General features: G+C 38.3%; 1 protein-coding gene across 1 annotated transcript; it reads right to left on the reverse strand.

Moving 5' to 3' along the window:
* Positions 1–5,781: 5,781 nt before the first annotated feature.
* On the reverse strand, positions 5,782–7,476 carry LOC147633461 (uncharacterized). Its single transcript, XM_086806537.1, has 3 exons — positions 7,196–7,476; positions 6,905–7,097; positions 5,782–6,148 (listed from the first exon to the last, which is right to left on the reverse strand). The coding sequence occupies exons 1-3, from the start codon at positions 7,304–7,306 to the stop codon at positions 6,018–6,020; spliced, it is 435 nt and encodes a 144-aa protein (XP_086662663.1). The 5' UTR covers positions 7,307–7,476; the 3' UTR covers positions 5,782–6,017.
* Between the last annotated feature and the right edge of the window lie 13,876 nt (positions 7,477–21,352).

The raw sequence follows: 21,352 nt of genomic DNA on the forward strand, positions 1-21,352 counted from the left end.
ATTATAATAGCGAACATGATTTGAATAATATCTACTTTTATAATTAATAAAGCAAAGGTTTATAATTTATGAATTTGTGGATACATATTCAAACTTACTTTTTCTTAACATGACATAAAATTGGATCCTTATTCTCTTTGTTTACTTTTGTGTTTATAAAGGTGAGCCCTTCCTTGGTTCAAACAAAGCACATTGAAGAAGATCATCAACAAATCTTGAATGAGATATGCATATTCATTTTCTTAATATGATAACTTGAAATATTATTACGAGTGTATTATTGAATATAAAGTCGTAGTAACTTTTAGTCTTCAATATTTTAATCTTATCTTGTGACTTAATGTAGACATGCATTCCTATGGAATATCATTGTGATGCAATCTCAGAATGACACAAGGTAAAGGTAAGAGATCTCAATACCTCAAGTCTTTAGATTCTTATAAAATCATTGTATTTTTTTAATGTAGGATAATCATGATTTTTTTTCTAAACTTGAGACACTCACAATATCTATTTGAGTTATGTATTTTCTAAACTTAATGTACAATATGATTTGATTGTATTGAAACATATTGATTTTACTAGTTGGATAAGCTTAAGGCACAATATGCTTTGATTGTATTCAAATATATTTTTTTACTAGATGGATAAACTTATATTAGAAACCAAGAAGGATGAAATGATGCAATACTTCAACTTAGATGGGGTAAGCTCATTTTTTCTTTATTTGGAGATAATAAGAAATATAAAGCATTCATTTTTCTTTGGTGTTTTGGTAATACTGGAACTCTTGTGAATTTAGATGTTGATGTATAATATGCTTTTGTCTTTGATTGTTTTAAAATTTCAAGGCTCTTAGTTTATTCACTTCTCGATATCTAAGTTTTCTTTGACCTTATTTTGGTTGTTTAAAAAATTTAATTTTATTGAGATGGATAAACTTCTATTCAATGTTGAGCAAGGTTAAGTGATGCAACACTCAAACTTGGATACAGTATGCTTATTTAATCTCTATTAATGATAGTTATATGTATGTGATGTCTGCTTTATCTAAAGTGCCTTTATAATATTAAAAAACTTCTTTAGTATAATGTGTATTGCTTTGCTATGTTATAGATCATAGGAAAAGTTTCCTAAAGATGTGATGAATGGGACTCAATTCCCATGCTTTGTGGAGTTGTTGAAAAAATGATATTTTCAAGCAAGCGAATGTTTGTAGCAATGACTCTACTACGAATGATGCATTGGAAGATACTAACAAACAAGCCAGAAAGAGTCATAGAGCATGAAAGGTATGTAGCTTGGATTTTTTAATGTCACATAATTTGGTTTATTTCTAATGATAAATTCAATTAGTCTATTTTCAATCCATGTTTATTCTTCTTGTTTGAGTAGACTAGTGAAAAGATGCAAAAGCTTCTTGATGGAGAGGGTTGAAACATAGGATCTTTAGTAAAAGAAAAGAGATTGAAGGTAAAGCACATAAGTTTATACTTTATTCAAAACTTTTGAGTTAGATTTTTTTACTTTATGGGTTTTATAGTGGAATTTCTTTCCTATTATTTTTTTTATTAAGATTTAAATGATTTGAATCGATCAAATGTCAAAAAGAATCTAACCGAAAGTTAACATGACAATATAAGTCTCATCTCAAACTTCTTAATTTATACTTAATTAAAAAATCATTTATGTTCTATGGTCTTTTGTTATAACTTATGCTTATTGAAGATATTTATGGTGTAGGGGAGAAGCGTGACGAGTGAAGAGATGGAGAGCATTCTACTCAAATATTCTGATGGTCTTTTGTTATAACTTATGCTTATTAAAGATATTAATGGTGTAGGGGAGAAGCGTGGCAAGTGAAGAGATGGAAAGTACTCTACTCAAATATTCTATGGTCTTTTGATATTTATGATGTACATACAATAGATGAAACGTACATGGTATTAAAAGCCACATACTCTAAACTTAGGAGTAGAGATGGCAGTTTCAAAAATAGTTCAAAAGAAGCTAAAAGGCAAAGTCCTAAGGACATGAGGGATAGTCTTGTGTCTTGGATTTTAGAGAGTGGAAAGATAAAGCTGAAGAGAAAGGACTAACATGATTTGAGTGTAGATGATGTGGATGTTGTATCATGAGAGATTGGACACGTTGATTTTGTGTTGGAGGTTGGAGAATGGAATACTTTACACTCTATTATTATTTTCCATTTTATGAGGACTTGTATTCTATTTTAATTTAGAAAGTATATAAGTCTTGGCTTTTGTATTGATTTTTTTATATGAAGTGTTATATTAACTTATTTGAAAGCTATTTATAAAAACTATGATTAATTATTTTTATAAGTGCATATAAATGTTTAATCTAGTTCAAGAAATTTGATCTTCTTTGTTATGCAAGACGACCTTATTTTTCAATGTCCACATTGTGTGATAAAATTGAATGCATAGTAAAAGTTATTTACTACATAATATCCTAGGTATAAATACGCTATGTAGGAAATGTGCAATCTAGGAAATGTTCCATTTTCTCTAGTTTGCACACTCCCCATATAGGGATTAGAGCAAACTAGGGAAAATTATGTAACTAGGTAATCTAAATTCTCTATATAAGAATTTTTTCCCCTGTATAGGAAAAAATTCCTATATAAAAATTAAGATTTTCTAGGAAAGCTATCTAGGGAACGCTCCATTTTCTCTAGTTTGCACACTTCCTAGATACATTCATTTACACCTAGGAATTACCTAGTAAATAGTTCTTTCTTCCAACATAGGAATTGGATAAAAGTTCCGTTGCCATTGAGATGGAAAACTATATCTATACACTCGTTAGAGATGTTGCATGTTAAAAAATGTTTGATTTTGTCCTTGGATCTATAGGCAAGAAGAAACGAAGCACCCTAGAATTGATTTCAGATGTTATAGTCGGTGGAGGTTCATGCAATGCAATAGAGAGACCACCATAGGTCTCCTAAAGGATTGCCCCATGAGAGTGAAGCTCTTACTTCTCTCAGTGCTAATCTAGGGACTAAAGAAGTAGTTTGCCACCATGCAATAGTCACTTTCATCTTTTTCACATTATGTTGTTAGCTTGAAGTAGCTTTGTTATGATAGTTGTTGCATGCCTCTCTCTCTCTCTCTCTCTCTCTCTCTCTCTCTCTCTCTCTCTCTCTCTTCTTTGTTTCATGGACACCATAGGCAAGTAAAGGAGCCGAGGATAGATTGCTACCTTGCACCTGATAAGCATGTCTAAAGAGAGATCAACAAGAAGACTTGAAGCCCTCTGAACACACACCTTAATGCAAAGACAGGAAACCGTGACCCAAAACTTTAATCAAACTTTAATAAAGAATAAGACTCCTAACGAATATGCTAACCCTCCTTATCAAGCTAAGAGACCATCCCTACTCTTACATAGGAGGCTTTAATACTAAGATAAAATCTTGGATCTAAGAAACACAAAGCACAAAGTTATCTCTATGTTTAATGAAAATAATAACAATATTCTAAGTGTAAGTGTATAGATGTAATAATAATCATAAACAAAGGTTTTAATTACATCACATTAGTGAGCTTCCAAATACATCATCAAGTAGCTCTTGTAAGAGGGCATTTCTAGAGCATTTCTTACTGACTTTTGCCACACCATGGTGCACTCCATATGACAAGTACAAAGCGCAGAGCATTAAGGACTTACTTTTGGCACACCATGATACACCGCATATGACAAGTACATGTAGCTAGCACCATTTGGGAGCATCCTAAGCTGGATTTTCACCTTCATCTTGTACATTTACCAATAACCTTGGCACCATCCATGTGCCTCCTAAGTGAGACTTTCACCTTCAACTTGAGCCAATTACATTTACCAATTACCTAGGCTATCAACCTTTCTACAACTTGGCAATGCCATCTAAGCTAATTTCAACAAGGGCAATTTCAATGGAAACATTTTATCTTAGAACAGAAGGAAAGGATGGTTTTCATGTTTTGAAAGTGATCTTTTCTCCAAGTGTCATCACAACCATGCTTTTTGTCGGAGTCGTAAGAAATAAGCTTTTCCCTCGCTAAACATATGACAAGTACTAGATTTAATCACAATCTCAAGCAAGCAAAAATGTGGGTGATGTTAAAACTTTCACATTCAAAACTATCAACAATCAGGCGAAGCACTTGAGACAAGGTAGCTCATCCATTCGATTTGAATGTTTCATCATTCGTATGGATCTAGCGGTTCCATTACCACAAACTAGCTTAATGCTTTTCAAGTGCTTTTCGATTATTTGTCAGCCCAATATCCTTATTTGTCAGCGCAATATCCTATGGAGTAAGTAGTTCATTTGTATGGCTTGCGGGCGAATGCTATCACCATGCAACACAAACGGTTAAGCAAGTTCTAGAGGATACGCTTCTGTCAAAGACAATGTGGGTTTTCAGCAAGTTGGTGACCATGCACAACACAAAACAACTTGGTCAATTCCATTCATTCATGTGTGGACCCATACCCAGCTAATGCTCTATGCTTGCTAAAATAACAACTCAAACTGTGCACTTCAAGAGTTTTTTCCTTAAATGTTTAAGGCCTATCAAATTCTTATCAATTTACCTAGTCTTAGCAGTTCCGAGCATTGAAAACCATAAGATTCCATAAGCTCAGCCCATCCATGTTTTTCTGATGGAACTCAACCTAGCCTATCAATTTTCAAGCATCGGAGTGGGCAGCTTGATGCTGGTGGAGTCCTGTTTTTGGCAAGCAACTTATTTGGTTAAGAATGTTAGGCAGCTCCCACGCACCCCCCACTTCCTCCTCATCCTCCTCCTTTTCTACTTTCTCCTCCCAAGCTACATAAGTATGAGCTGAGGGATCTATAACTTCAGGGGGCTTTGTGAAGAGAAGAAAAGCTCTTGATTAGAGACTTCTGAGTTGGCTCTCATGAATATTTGGGTTCGCATCTTGAATATTTGGGTTCGCACTTCGCCTAGGAGCATCTATCTTCTCTGTTCTAATCCGGATAAACTGGTCCTTATGATTTTGTATTATATATTTCTCTATTACAAAACGCCAAGTAACCAGGTAGTACAACACAACTTTTGGACTGCACTTCATGCTAAGATTTGGGCAGCACCTCATGTTAACTTTTGGACGGTACTTCAAGCCGTAGCTTTTGGGCAGGCCAACAGGATGTCAAATGCTGTGGTGGAGCTGCAGTCACATTTGGGAATGAGTTAGGCAATACATCAGTCATGTACCTGCCACTTACAAACACCAGACTAATCAGCGTTGCAGAGGTGTGTAATCAACAGTGCAGAGGTGTGAAGTATATGAGTTTATCGTAAGAATATGAATTTGAAGCCTCGAGGCTTGGAGGGGTCCAATACTTTTTTCTAGCACTTATCATTGTCCCATCACGAAGGTCATCATTACAAGCAGTTGGACTATGCGCAATAGGGTTCACATATTCCTACTCTGAGAGAACATTGAAACTCTCCCTGTGGCAGTGAGGAGGGAAGAACGAGGGAAGAACGACCATAGTTGAAACGACGAGGTCATCTCACTCAGCTGACCTTTTAATGATCCATCTCAATCAGCGGACCTTACAGTGATCTGTCTGCTGCCCAAACAGTTGCTGTGGTGATGCTGTCCATGCTGCTCCTGCTGAGCCCACGCCTCCTCTCTCTTCCCTGTGCTGTGCCCTCATGCTCCCCACAACGCTGCAAGCTGCCTTGTATATTGCAGCAATATTAAGACCATCGCAATGATAAGACCATAGACTTCATCTACTTAACCATAGCATATACTCGAGATAATAAATATGTTGAGACAAAAAACCACCACATACACAGGCCTGTGCCCAAAAATTCACCCACATGATCTCTAAGACCTGTGATGGGTTGCAACAAAACTGAAAGACAAGATTTATGAACATTTCCTACTCGGAAAATCAACTTTTTTTCGCAGTGTCCCAACTGTCGTTATCCAGCCCGACAACTGGCTTGTGCATGCATTGACTACAAGAGTTACGGATCGAACTTTAGTGATACCACACGGGCATGACGATTGTGCCTTGCTGATTTCACAAAGATTGTGTTTAGGCACGGAGGTGCCCACCAAGGTCTTCTCACCTCTTGCTCCCCTTGTAAGCATGCTACTGCAGAAACATGACAGGTAAAGCATCCTGTTACCTTCAGATCTCTGGAATGCATGGAAGCAGAATTCCCATCAAATCAAAGTAATTTCCAGTTGTTTTTTCATGCATACATAACATCACTCCCACACCTGAACCATCTGGAGACCCCACAAATACACAGCTAGATCGGAGTTCTTACAAAAATAAAAGAACATAACAGTGGGCACTCACTCCATGGCTTGCAACCAACTAGTACAGAATCTTCATTGCATCTGACCAGGAAAAGACCCCAGAACTCACAAACGCACACCGCACTACTTGCAAGAGACCATTATTAAACCACCAACCCACATACCATGCACTAAAACACGAATCCCACAGCTTGCATCTGATGCATCTGACCAACAGCAAACCCCTGACCCCTCTCTCAGATAGTCCTTCTAGAGCTCTAGGCATAGTTGCTATGACGTAAAAAAACCTCTCTCTCTCTCTCTCTCTCTCTCTCTCTCTCTCTGCATGTGTGAGTGCACATGTATACAGGCATGTACATGTGCAGCGAGCGTGTGTACGTGTGTGCATAAATGTAATTCACGAATGAAACATCACTAAGAAATCAAGAGAATTTAATCCAGTTTTACCAGAAAACCAATGGATCGAAGTTTTAATGACAATTGTTTAATGGCACATGAATATGGGTTGAGAAAGATCAAGAGAATAATCAAAGAGCCCACATGGTGAAAAAACAAATTAAACGAAGGTAGTTATGGTTTTTGATACCTTTCACCCTGCGGAGCTCCTGGCACATGATGAAGAAGTCTCCCCATTTCATACGGCAGCGTCTGATGAAGCGCAGAATCTCTTCTGTGGTGAAATTAGAGAGCTTGTCCAGATACTCTCCATTGATGTGGTTCTGCTTGAAGACCTCTTTGTATCTGCCCAGCCCAATATCCTCTAGCCAGCCCCCAACATCCTAGACAGCAGAAAAAGAAAAAAGCAAAAAGCAGAGATCAAAAGAAGCAAAAAAAAAACGGCAGAAATCAGACACACTTTCTGGAAATAAATCTTCACCTCTGTTGTCCAGATGAAGAAATCGATGATTTCCGGGCCTCGCTTCTTCCTGCTGATGCCAGGTTTCCGCCAGCTCCGGGACTGTGCACGTGGGTGTGGTAACAATGCCATCGAATCCCTAACCCTAACCCTAACCCTAAACCTAAACCTAACCTGCTGTTGTCTAGATTTCTTCTTCTCGTGTTCCAGAAGCGCTCCTTAACCTAAACCCTAATTCAGGATTGCCCATCTCTCTCTCTAGTACACCTTCCTCTTGTGGTGAAGTATTAGTTAGTGATCCACTGCCCATGATGCCCATTAATTTAAAGCTACCCTATATTTTTTTACCAATTTAAATTCGCTTTTCTCGGAAAAAAATGACTTTTTCAACCCTTAAAATTAAAGGCAATGCTTAGGCTTAACACAAGATTTAGACTTCTACAAATGCCGATTATGACTAAATTTATTTAGCACCCCCACTTAAAAACAAATTGCCAATCTTCGCTTGCGGCTTCAGACAACTGGAAGAAGGTTCCTAACCTCTGGTTTACTACTGTAGGTTAGAAGGTATGAAGTTTTGAAAAGAAGACTGCCCAAGTTTGGACCTAGAACTAAAAGGTGGTACCTTAAGGAGAAACAGGTGGACCATACTTTTGTTGCTTTTATAGAGAATCATGTGGGCACCAGACGACCAACAGTGAAGATATGGTCAAAGAAAGGAGGAAAGCTAGAAAAACAATCCCCTAGAGGGTGCACTACAGAAGCTATGATGGAAGCCTGCATTATCCTTGGTTACCAAGTCTCTTGGGAGCGCTCCAATTTCTTGTTAGAGGAGGAGAGATGGAATTTGTTTAAATGAAGTAAAATGTGAAGTTTAGGGGACTGTAGGAGCATCACTGAATAGTCTTTTGTCATGTAGTGTATTTGGGCCTTTTTTGCTTTTATATATATATATATATATATAATTATTATTTCCAAAAAAAACAAAAAACAAATTGCCAATCTTCACTTGGCCACACAATACCCCACAATCTACACCCCGAATCACAAATTAGCCAATTAAAGATGTGATATGGGGACCAAGCATAGCATCCCACATTAAGGACCACTTTACGGAGGGTGTTTGTTCCATAATGATTTTTTCTTTTGTAATTAACTGATAGTATTCTGAAGGTGGTTGTGGTTTTCTCTAAGGCAAGCAAACTCTGCTATTTTTGGTAAGGAATCTTTCATGTAGAGAGATGTTATACTATCCGATCATATCGACTCTCTCTCTCTATTGAAGGGATTCAATCCTCCGTTTTTGCTATGCTCATGAACTCTATAAGGTTCCACTCACTACAACTTTTACAGCATATGACTTCTCTTGATACTAAGAAAATGATGAGTTCTAAAGTCACAATCTCTAGGTTAAGGTGAGGCAATAGGTTTGGGACTTGAAGACAATGAGCAATGAGCATTTCACACTTTGAACCCATATGATGCGATTAAATTTAAAAACTAGGTACATGAAATGTATGTAAAGGAGCATAGGCCTAAATAGTTAGTTAAATAATGCATGATTTAGACATTAAGAAGGCTAGTAATATTATAGCCCAAAACACAAGGACACTCTTTTGGACTGGAGCCAAATAATAAGGACACTCTTTTGGGATTTATTTAACCATTCCATAATTTAGAGTTTTAGATGCTTGTGATGGTTAGTTTAAGTGAAGCAAGAAGAAGACATAAGTGTGGTATCTTTTTTTTTAAAGAATACATGTAAAACATGACAAATAGCATGAAGGCATGGAATCATCTTAAAACAATAAGGTGTTCTCCACACAAAACAAGGACAAGATTCCTTGCAATGCTACCATTGGGGGCATCGCTATTCGATAAGCTAGTAATGTAAACAAATGAGCCTTGTAAGAGTGGAAGGGCCTACATTCTCTTTAGCATAGAGGCAAATGCACCCTATGAATAATGATAAAGATAATGAAAAAACATGATAGTGTAAGCATCTTTCATAGCACTATGAAATTTTAGCTCTTCAAATTTGTCATGCTTTTGAATCACTAAACTTCTAAGCTGAGCAACTATTTATGTGAAAATAAAAGGAGAGCAAAGTTATGGTTTCATATAATGGATGAAAGGTCTACCTTACCAAATTTCCATAAGGTGACAATTTGTTAAAGCCATTGAATTTCAATGATGAATATACCAAGGTTTGAATTCTCCCTATACATGAAGTGATTGAAATAAGTAGCTAAATACTTAGGAGAAACATAATGTGGCATTTACACAAACCTTACCCAATGATGGTCCATTTAACATTTAACATTTAACATGGTGTTGGGTTTAAATAAGGTGATGCTTTTGCGTATGTGCCAATATTTGGTGAGGTTTCAATCTTTGATAAGAAGTTGTTAACTTGTTTATCTTTGGTTTCTTTGTTAGAAAAAAAAAGAGCTATAATTGTATCTTGTTTGGGGCCTAAACCCCTTTTCTTATGTGAAATTGAAACCATACAATTTTCATGTTTAAAATATATATGCACATGCTTATATTCAACAAAAAAATTTACCACTATGCTGTTACCATATTATAGTAGTGATGTGTGTGAACACACTTAGGACCGCCGGGGCACTTTTTCCCTCACTAGGAGGTTTTTTCCCCCGTGCATTGTATATACGCCCATTATCTTCTAGGGCTTGTTATCTTTCATTTTTGGCACTCATAATACACTACTGTGTTGTGCTCAAGCTTCCTCATCTTCTTGAAGTTGTGTGTGCATTCCTGCAACCCTAATTCCAACAATTGGTATCAGAGCAGGCTTCCTCCTCCCGGGCAGCATCACCGGCACCTGCCGCTTCATCTCCTCCGATTGCGACGAGGTTTCACGAGCGTCTGCAGGTTAGTATATGCCGTGGGATAGCCCGTAGGGCTTGGTCGTTTCAGAATTTTGATCTGAAGTCATTTCGCCCTCCGTTTTTGCATTCCAAGTACTGCGCAGGCAAAATCGTCCTACTGTGCAGATTTTCTGTCAAGATTAAAATCTGCAGGACAGGTGCCCATTCGTCTGTTTTGGGCTGTGCTACATAGCACAGGTCGATTTTATACAGGTTTACCTCTTACAGACAGCATTTACATCTAGTAGTACAGTCATTGGCCATGGCTGACAACAATGATGTATTCCGCATGTTGGCTGCTGAGGATAAGTTGGATGGCACCAACTATCCATTGTGGGCATATATGATGCGACATGTATTGGTAGCAAAGGGGTTATGGAACATTGTGCAGGGTATTGATGCACGTCCTATTGTGGCTGGGAATGCTGCAAACACATCAGAAACAGGTACTGTTGATGATGGTGCAGGCACAAGTGCTGTAGCAGCTGTTCGAGAACCACCACTTTCAGCAGAGCAGATTCGTTGGGATGGTAGAGATGCGCAGGCTCATGCCTTGATTGCGCTGTCTGTCAAACGTACCATTATCCCACATATTCGCTCCTGCAGGACTTCTAAGGATGCTTGGGATGTACTTGCCACATTGTATCAGGCAAGAAATGAGGCTCGTGTTGCTTATCTCCGAAAACAGTTGGAGAATGAGCATATGAACGAAGGTGATTCTATGGATAGCTTTTTGACAAAGATCAAGGATTTCAAAGAGCAGCTCATTTCTGCAGATGAAATCCTGTCAGACAGTTCACTTGTGCAGACTGTTTTGAATGGTCTACCAGATTCTTATCAGGGTTTTGCTTCCACTCTTCGCCTGATGATGAAAGGCAATCCCAATGCCTTATCATTTGAGGAGTTAGTTTCTGTTTTGCTGCAAGAAGACCAGTCAAGGCAAAACAGGAATATTATGCGTGTCGCAGATCAAGCTTTCGTTGCTAGTCAGAGAAGCGGGAAAGGTAAAGCTGGCTTTTCTTCTAGTAAGCAGAAATCTGCAAATGCTGCGCAACCAAAGAAGGAAGACAAAGATGAGAAGAAGGGTGACAAACAGAAGACATTTTGCAAGTACTGTAAGGGAAATGATCATGTCATCAAAGCGTGTCCTAAGCTGGCTGCGAAAGAGGCTGGTATGGCTGTTGCAGATGCCTCTCCTTCTAACAATGAATCTGCTAATGTTGTTCAAGATACAGAATGGGCATTCAATGCGCAGTGCAGTTATGACCCATCTTTGCATGACACATGTATGTCTGCAGTAGATTCAGATGTATGGTACTTTGACAGTGGTGCCACTAAGCATATCACCTCGCAGCGCAGTTTATTCACTTTCCTTGAGTCTGCTCCCACAGGGAATACTGTCACTTGTGCCAATAACTCCTCTTATCCCGTTAAAGGAGTTGGACAGATTGTGCTGAATGTTGCAAATTGCAACACCTTTACACTTTTTGATGCATTGTATGTGCCAGGGATCAAAAAGAATCTGCTGTCAGTCTCCGCATTTGCCAAAACAGGTTTGGTTGTAAAATTTGTGGATGACAGATGTACTGTTCATGATCTCTCTTGTGGTGACATCATTGTAGCATCTGGTTCACTATGTCGAGGGCTGTATAAGCTCAATATGGATGGCAAATGTGTAGAGGATTCAGCATGTGCTATTATGGATACGCAGGCTATTTCAAATGCAAAACTGTGGCATGCACGTTTTGGTCATCTGAATTTTGCAAGTTTGCTGCGCCTGCAGAAATCTGAAATGGTGTCTTCTTTGCCTAAGCTTGAGGCACCTGTCAAGCATGTTTGTGAGGGCTGCATATTGGGTAAAATGCAGCGTGCTTCCTTTCCCAAAGATGGATCAGTGAGAGCTGAACGCAGATTGCAGCTTGTTCACAGTGATGTTTGTGGTCCCATGCAAACTCCATCATTTGGAAACTACCTTTACTTCGTGACTTTCATTGATGATTTTACCAGGCATGCATGGGTATATCCTTTGAAGGCAAAGTCCCAAGTGTTTTTGTGCTTCAAACAGTTTTTGGTTATGGCTGAAAATGTGTCAGAAAGTAAGATGGGCACCCTCCGTTCAGATCGAGGGGGGGAGTATATGTCTTCAGAATTTAATGCATTTCTGGCTGAGCGTGGGATAAAACACCAATGTACAGTGCCGTATACACCACAGCAAAATGGTGTGGCTGAGAGAAAAAACAGGTCTCTCATGGAAATGGCAAGATGTATGGTTAAGAGTCAAAGTCTACCACATGGTTTTTGGCTTGAGGCTGTCATGTGTGCCACTTATGTACTAAACAGGTGTCCCACCAAAGCATTACAGGTTGTCACTCCATATGAGGCTTGGCATGGCCGCAAGCCATCTGTTGGCCATTTACGTGTTTTTGGTTGCCTGGCATATGCATTAGTGCCTGTGCAACATCGCAGAAAATTGGATGACAAAGCTGTCAAATGTATTTTTGTTGGATATAGTGCTGAGAGCAAAGGCTATCGTTTGTATCATCCACAGACAAAGCGCATTTTGGTTAGCCGTGATGTTGTATTTGTGGAAGATGCAGTTCAGCCCTTGGTTTCATGTACTAAGGAGACAGATATCAGCTCACGTGATGTCTATGATACATTGTTGCCTCTTTTCAGTGGTGCACAGTCAAGTGCAATACCTCATGAGACAGTTTTTCAGCCTATGCAGGTTTTAAATGATGGCACAGATCAGCCTATATCTGATGCAGATGTGCATGATGCACTTGAGGATGAGAGACAAGAGATTGAGGGCTCTAGGAACATGCCTAGATGGCTGGTGCAGACTTTGCGTGACAGCAATTTGGATGCCCCTTTGTCTAGTCGCACTCGTTCTGGCTCTCATGGTGCCTCTTATGCGTCAGATTGTTATGCATTGGCTGTTTCTAGTATGTGCGATGAAAGTGAGCCTGTTTCATTTGATGAGGCACAAAGTTCAGAAAATTGGATGGCTGCTATGCAAGCAGAATACGATGCTATTATGAAGAATGGTACATGGTCTTTATGTGACTTGCCCCCTGGCAAGAAGGCCATTGGCACTAAGTGGGTATACAAATTGAAGCGTAAGCCTGATGGCACAGTGGATCGCCATAAGGCTAGGCTTGTTGCAAAAGGTTATGCTCAAGAGAAGGGCATTGATTTTGATGAGACTTTTGCTCCCACATGTCGTATGACCACTGTTCGTAGCATCTGTGCATTAGCAGCTCATAATGGTTGGAATGTACATCAGCTGGACATAAAGACTGCGTTCTTAAATGGAGATTTGCATGAGGAGGTGTATGTATCGCAGCCTCGTGGTTTTGTTCAAAGAGGGCAGGAAAACAAAGTGTGCAGGTTAAAAAAGGCTTTATATGGTTTAAAGCAAGCTCCACGAGCTTGGTATGAAAAAATACATGCATATTTGACTGCACATGGGTTTCAGAATAGTCCAACAGAAAGCACTTTGTATGTTAAACGTTTGGATGGTGTACATCTAATCATTGCTCTCTATGTCGATGACATGCTGCTCACAGGACCAAATGAGAGTCATATTGCTGATTTTAAGGCTGATTTGAATGCCTCTTTTGAGATGTCAGATTTGGGGCATTTGCATCATTATTTGGGGATACAATTTAAGCAGTGTGATGGAGGTATTGCTTTGTGTCAGACAAAGTATATTGAAACATTGTTGCGGAGATTTGGCCTTGAAGACTGCAAGCCTATTGCTACTCCAATGGAGACAGGTTTGAAGTTGAGTCTTCATGATGCTGGAGATCACTTTGATGTCACACTCTATCAGACAGCTGTTGGTTGCCTCATTTATGTATGCATTACGAGGCCAGACATTCAGTTTGCAGTCTCACAGGTGAGCAGATTTATGCATAGCCCAGGCATTAAGCATTGGCAGGCAGTGAAGCGTATCTTTCGCTATTTGAGTGGTACTCGGCATCTTGGGTTGTTTTATCCCAAGGGGGGATCATTGCCGCCAGATTTACATGCTTTTTCAGATTCTGACTGGGCTGGTTGTTATGACACACGCGTGTCCACGAGTGGTTTTTGCTTCATGCTTGGAAGCTCATGCATATCATGGTTGAGCAAGAAGCAGCCTACTGTGGCCACTTCTAGTTGTGAAGCTGAGTACAGGGCAGCTTTCACAGCTACGGTTGAGTGTGTGTGGCTCAGACGCCTTATGGCTGATTTGGGTGTTGGGCAGCCATCTGCCACCACCATCTTCACTGACAGTCAGAGCGCATTGGCAGTTGCGCGGAACCCAGTGTTCCATGCTCGTACGAAGCACATTGAGGTGCACTACCATTATGTCAGGGAGAGACTCTCTGCAGGAGAGATCAGTTTGGCTTATGTGCCAACACAGGATAACCTTGCAGACCTTTTCACAAAGGCTCTGCCTCGTGAGAAGTTCGAAGCTTTTCGCAAAGCTTTGGGCTTACTCCCTTTTGTGGATTCGTCCACATAGCTAGACACTTCCCTATACATGAGTGCTAGCTCTTGTTCACCGCATCACTCCAGGGGGGATTTGTTACCATATTATAGTAGTGATGTGTGTGAACACACTTAGGACCGCCGGGGCACTTTTTCCCTCACTAGGAGGTTTTTTCCCCCGTGCATTGTATATACGCCCATTATCTTCTAGGGCTTGTTATCTTTCATTTTTGGCACTCATAATACACTACTGTGTTGTGCTCAAGCTTCCTCATCTTCTTGAAGTTGTGTGTGCATTCCTGCAACCCTAATTCCAACATATGCCTATTCACAAATTAAAGAATGAATATAATTAATATTATCTTCAAAAAACTACCACTATGCCTATTCACAAAAAAACTACCACTATGTCTATTCGCAAATTAAAGAATGAATAAAAGTTTTATTATCTTAAATGATTGACTTGAACTTTTTGGGTGGATGTATGCGGTTGAAATCAATCAATCAATCTTATATGTACAAAAGATGATATTTAGTTAATCATCTTAGATATTATCTTAAATGAATGACTTGAACTTTTTGGGTGGATGTATGCGGTTGAAATCAATCAATCAATCTTATATGTACAAAAGACGATATTTAGTTAATCATCTTAGATATTTAAGGAATAAATAAATATTCACTTGAGCTCATCAAATTTAATGTGTAAAGTTTGCTAACAATAAGAGACTATACATGTTGGGAAAAACACTTCTTTTATAAAAATTAAGCCTTATAAGGTTATTGTACAACATCATGTCCAAGCTTTTCCTAGGCTCAATCTTCACATCTTTGCTTGTTCCCCTTCATGGATGATTAAGCACAATATGAGCAAGTATTTAATAACCTGTTGGGTTGCTGGTGGATAAAAGTTGGGCATGACTTGGAACCATTTGAGACACTTTTTCAATCAATTTGAAAGGGCAACTTGAAGGCTTTCCCAAGTCTTTTTTAGAAATCAAGCCTCATAAGGTCATTGTATGTCATGCCCACCTAAGCTTCCTTGGCTCAATCTTGACATCTTTGCTTGTTCCCATTCATGGATGATTGAGTGTAGTATGAGCAACTATTTAATGACCTACTAGTGAGGCCAAAATGTAGGCACTAATTGGAACCATTTGAGACCATTTTTCAACCAATTTGAGTGTAGTGTGAGCAAGCATTTAATGACCTTCTAGTGGGAGCAAATTTTGGGCACGACTTGGAACCATTTGAGACACCCTCCTTCAATCAATTTGAAAGGGTATTTTGAGGTCTTTCCTAAGTCTTTTTTGTGGTCTCTTTCACCATTACAAACGTGAAAGATCATGGATTCGACCCCTTTGCATCATTTTTCACCTTTTTCTCAATATATGAAATTAAGATACACTTAGCCTATTATTTTTATTATAACTAATGGAAGACATGTGAATACCTTTTATGGTTTCATATTTAGGCATTAATATTGTTGTAAGGCTAAGGACTCATACCTTTGTATATACTAAATAGTATTTTATACTTTTGGTAGGCCTAAAACCTTTTAACTGTATCTTGCTATATTTTTGTAGAGCTTTTATGCTCAAAAACTCAAAAGGAGTTGTGCTTTATTTTTATCTTTTTGAAAAGCAAGCCTTCTAATACATATAAATATGGGTGAGTGGTACAAGGGCCACACTCATCCACCCAATCTTATGTCGATTGTGATCTCTTCTCTCTTTTTCATCTCTCTTATTCATTTAATTTTGTTTATTAAGGTTTATGCTTTTAATTTATGCAAGTATCTGTTATGCTCTAATTTTTATGGTTGAGAATTAGAGTTTCTTCTCCAAGTGTCAAAAGGTCTTGACAGTGATATCATAACTTTGGGTACCACACAAGGAGAAGGATTTTTGAAGAAAAATTCAAAAAGAAAAGTTTATGCAATTATTTGGAGTTGCATCAAAAGGGTAGCAATAGGTAGGGGTAAAGAATTTGTCTTGCATGATTCTCTCCCTTGCTTCACTGATCAATGGATTTGACACCAACGTAATTGCAAGAAAAGAGGTTTTTCTGCTGAGCGCATCTGCTACCACATTTTCTTTCCTTAGCCGATACTTGATTTCAAAATCGAATTCCTACAGGGTCTGCATCCATCTCCTTTGACACATGTTGAGATCCCTTTGGGTAAAGATCCACTTCAGACTTTGATGATCTGTCACATCAAGGTGAACCTATGTCCCAAAAGATAATGTCTCCACAACTTCAGAGCATAAACTACTGAGAGTAACTCCAAGTCATGGACGACATAACTTCTCTCATGTGTTTTGAGCTTTTTGGATTTATAGGCCACTGCATGACCTTCCTACATAAGAGCACCGCCTAAGGCGAAACCACTGGCACCAGTAGCTACCTCAAAAGGTTTGGTAAAATCTGGCAATTTAAGGATAGGGTTGGTTAACTAGGGCTGTCTTCAGCTTATCAAAGGCACTCTGACACATAGCAGTCCACTGAAATAGGGTACTCTTCTTGAGAAGGTTAGTTAAAGGGAATGCTATCTGAGCATACCTCGGTATAAAGATTCTATACCATCTACTTAATCCCAGGAATCCTCTGACTTCTTTTACCGTCTTGGGTGGCCAATCTACAACTGCTTAGATCTTTGCAGGGTCAGGAGCAATCCCATCTTTAGACACTATGAATCCTAAGTATTCCACCTGATCAGTAGAGAAAGAACATTTGCTCTTTTTTGCAAAGAGTTGGTGCTTCCTTAGGATTTCCAGAACCTTGCGCACATGGTCTTCATGATCTGCAGCATTCTTTGAGTATACCAAGATGTCATCAAAGAAGACAAGAACAAAATCATCCAAGTATTCTCTGAGAATATCCTGCATAAGACGATTAAACGTCGTCGGGACATTAGTCGGGACATTAGTCGGGACATTAGTCGGTCCAAACGGCATGACTGTGAACTCCTAATGCCCATAGCGATGTTGAATGCTGTCTTTGGGATGTCCTATTCCTTGATTCTGATCTAGTAGTGCCCAAATTTGAGATCTATCTTTGTGAGCATTTGGGTTCCACTTAACCGATCCAGAAGTTTATCAATCCTAGTAGGAATAGGATACTTATTCTTAATTGTTTAACTGATTCAATCCTCTGTAATCAATACAGAGTCTTAGTGTTCCATCTTTCTTCTTCTAAAAGAGAATGGGCGTGTGAGATCCCTCTACCCCCTCCGTGCACTAGAACTCCCGGCTACTGCTGACAGCGGAAGCAGCCCCGTCATGCACGAGGCAGGGTTTCTCACTCGGGGCCTCACCCACGAATGTCCGGGCACGAGACTAGGCTGGTGATCACTCCAAAAACCGAAACCGGGAAAAATTTCCCATGCCCAAAAAGCGGGGACGATTCCACCTTTTTGAATTTTCTTAATGAATTTTTCTAACGAGATCAAATCTAAACTATCCTTCACCTGAATAGACCAGATAGAAAGAAACTATCACTGATATAATTTGATCATCTGAGCGATTTCAACGCTTTTTTCCTAATCAAGATCAGGCACAGCCCGTTGATCCATTCAATTGAGAAATTTATCAGGGAATTAACTAACTACTCGAATCCTAGCGTAATCCTAAGATTTTTTAGTTTGATTATTAAAAATCCACTGATTCCAGCCTATCCGGCCCATGGGTTAGCCACCACCCTACCACTGGAATCGGTAGAACCAAACAAGTACTCACCCACCCATAATTGAAATGCCTTTCTTAACTTTAGCTTTAGAAAATAGATACGCACAAACTCCTCTTTAAAACTTTAATATAAAAATAATCCATTGACAAAACAGATATGATCACAGATTTCATAATTCAAAATTTTCATTCAATCCCTTGTTTCACAAAAACAGTACCACTCTGGACTCTCCGTTGGGACCAGCTAGTCAGCAACGAGATCCAGTAACAGATTACAATAATCACTTCGTCAACATACATATATATATCTTCCTTGACATACGTATGGGTGTCCTAAGCACCGCGAGCCCGTGCATCGCCTGGTCAGAACCCTCCAGGATCCTCCTTAGATGTCCTGGTACTTCACTCAGGGACCACTTCGTCGGCCCTCGCCCATCGTACCGGAAGCACACCATTTTTCACCATACCCAGGCTGGTTAAGACCTAGGCAGGTTTTTGCCGCGTGAGCTGTCCCTTGAACACTCCCCGCCAGCTATTGCAACCGAACTTCCCTTAGATAAACATATATACCAAATGCTCCCTCCATCATTCTAGCGTAAGACAGTTCTTTAAGAAAACAGGGTTTCTATGCAAGTTTACAGTTTTGATTTTGTTTGAATACCATTAATAAATCTTAAATCCGTATCCCAATACTTCTAGATCCAGGTCTGAATTCCAAACAGAATTCCTTGAATTTTGTTAACTTGATCCTTAGATCAAAATCAAAAGTCTTAACTTAGTTTCAAATTCGGTGGGGGACGAGTGCATTTTTCTTGAACTAGGCACATCGTCATTCATTGAAATTGATGAAGGAATTAGGTCTTGGTCAATAGTCTGAATCAGAGTTTGGGTCTGGAAAGGTTCTTTCTAAACTATCTTTCTCGAAAGGTACTATTTCAATTTCTCTTTTTCTAAATTTCGTTCGACGAATATTTGTTTACAGATTTCTAAAACATGAATTTCTTATGAGGAATAAAATAATCATTTATCTCGATCTCCGACTTCGATAGTTTAATTGAATTTTCTCATTACCATCTTAGTGAATATGAAACGGTAGCATTTCTTCTCACAGATTATCTACTTATTCGTTTTTCCAATTTTTGCGAAAATTAAACAGAGGATTAAGAGAATCCTTATTTAAATATAATCATTCTATATGCATCTATTTATGCATAAAATCTAATTCTGATGAAAGTCACACTTTTATCATCATAAAAATCATTTATCATAAAAATCACTCTTTTAACATGAAAGAATTTCTTTTATGCATATGTTTATGCATATACAAATCATTTATGATGAAAATCACTCTTTTAATATAAAAGAATTTCTTTTATGTATAAGTTTATGCATAAAAATCATTAATGATGAAAATCACACTTTTAATATAAAAGAATTTCTTTTATGCATCCATTTATGCATAAATATCATTTATGATGAAAATCATGCTTTTAATATAAAAATATATATCTTTTATGCATAAAAAAATCATTTATGATGAAAATCACACTTTTAATATAAAAAATTATCTTTTATGCATATGTTTATGCATAAAAATCATTTATGATGAAAATCACATTTTTAATATAAAAAATATATCTTTTATGCATAAAAATCATTTATTATGAAAACCATTCTTTTATGATCAAAATAAAATTTCAATAAGCTTCCTTCTATACATAGAATTTATTTCTAAAGAAAGTACCACTTTCTTTTTATAAAATATTTTTAGTAAGCATTTTTCTATGCCTAGGATGAAACACTTTAAGAATACATATGCGATGGGAATTACTCTTTTTGAATTAAAAAATAAAACTTATTTTTCACAATTTTAGAAAAATTTCACCATAACCTCCTTTGTATGGCTGACCATTTTTCAAATTTTAACTCTTTAAAATTAATTAGAAGTTCACCAAGAGTATTGAAATCATTCTAATGTAAACATTTTCTACTTTATCAAAGAGAAACATTATGAAAAACTTGATTTTATCCATTAATCATTCATCTAGGATAAGAATGGTTGGATTTACTAAAGAAGAGAGGGGAATGCCTTTTTTTCAATGAGGCATAACATCGTATTCAATTTAGAGAAGACAAAAATCATAAAAAACCATAAAATGAATAGAAAAGAGAAGAATCTCCAACTTACGAAGGAATTCGAGGGCTTTCCTTTGGCTTGATGGTTTGAGGGTTCTACTCTTGTTTGAAACAAGAGTGGCCACCAATCTTTGGAAGAGGGAAGGTCAAAAAACTAATGAATTATGAGTAAATTCACAGTTTTCTGGCTCTTGGGAGAAGTAGGGTAATAGTGCAAAAACACTATTAAGCTTCAACAAAGGGAAAGGCTTCTATTTATAGGAAAAAGTGAGCTTCTAACCAAGCCAACTAATTCTAAAATTTTCCAGATCAGTTTGGTCAATTTTTGACCTTTTTTGGGTCAGTTTAGAACGCCTCGAAATTTCAAACTTTCATGCCAAATCTACAGACTCCTTAGTCACTTTATTCCTAAGGAGAAGATTCCCCCACTTTTGTGACACCCTGAAGGGATGCTATAGATTCGTCTATCATGGACCATCTGATTCCACTAAAATCGGCCGTTCTTTTATAGCTCCCCCCAATACTTTTGACATTGACACTCACCAGTGGGTCAAGCTTATCAACCATGTCATTGAAGCCTCCAAGCATCATATATAAGAATATGGCACAGTGAAAAGAGATCTCAAGACAGCACAATAGACAATGGAATAGATACACAATGGAGAGAATTAAAATTTTGATTATACCAAAGAGGTACAAGTGATGGTGTTGTCCACCCGTGCACTCTCAAGTAGAGCTTAGATGGTGATCTAGACAGACTTTGGATGGAGTATGTACGAAGTGTAGAAGGGGGTAGATACTCACAAGCATTGGATACCTTAGCTCATGGCAACCATGTCCATATATAGTACTATAGGCGGTCTGGTAGACGCGTATACAACGAGGGCAATTACACTGCATAGACACGGTCACCGCCCGCATATCAAGAACACGGCCCATTGACCACCGCCCACAAATGATGGACCTGGTATATCTGAGGGAATATTCTA

Source organism: Cibotium barometz, chromosome 12 (assembly GCF_041138505.1).
Source record: "Cibotium barometz isolate CiBa-2024 chromosome 12, ASM4113850v1, whole genome shotgun sequence".
NCBI lineage: Eukaryota > Viridiplantae > Streptophyta > Polypodiopsida > Cyatheales > Cibotiaceae > Cibotium > Cibotium barometz.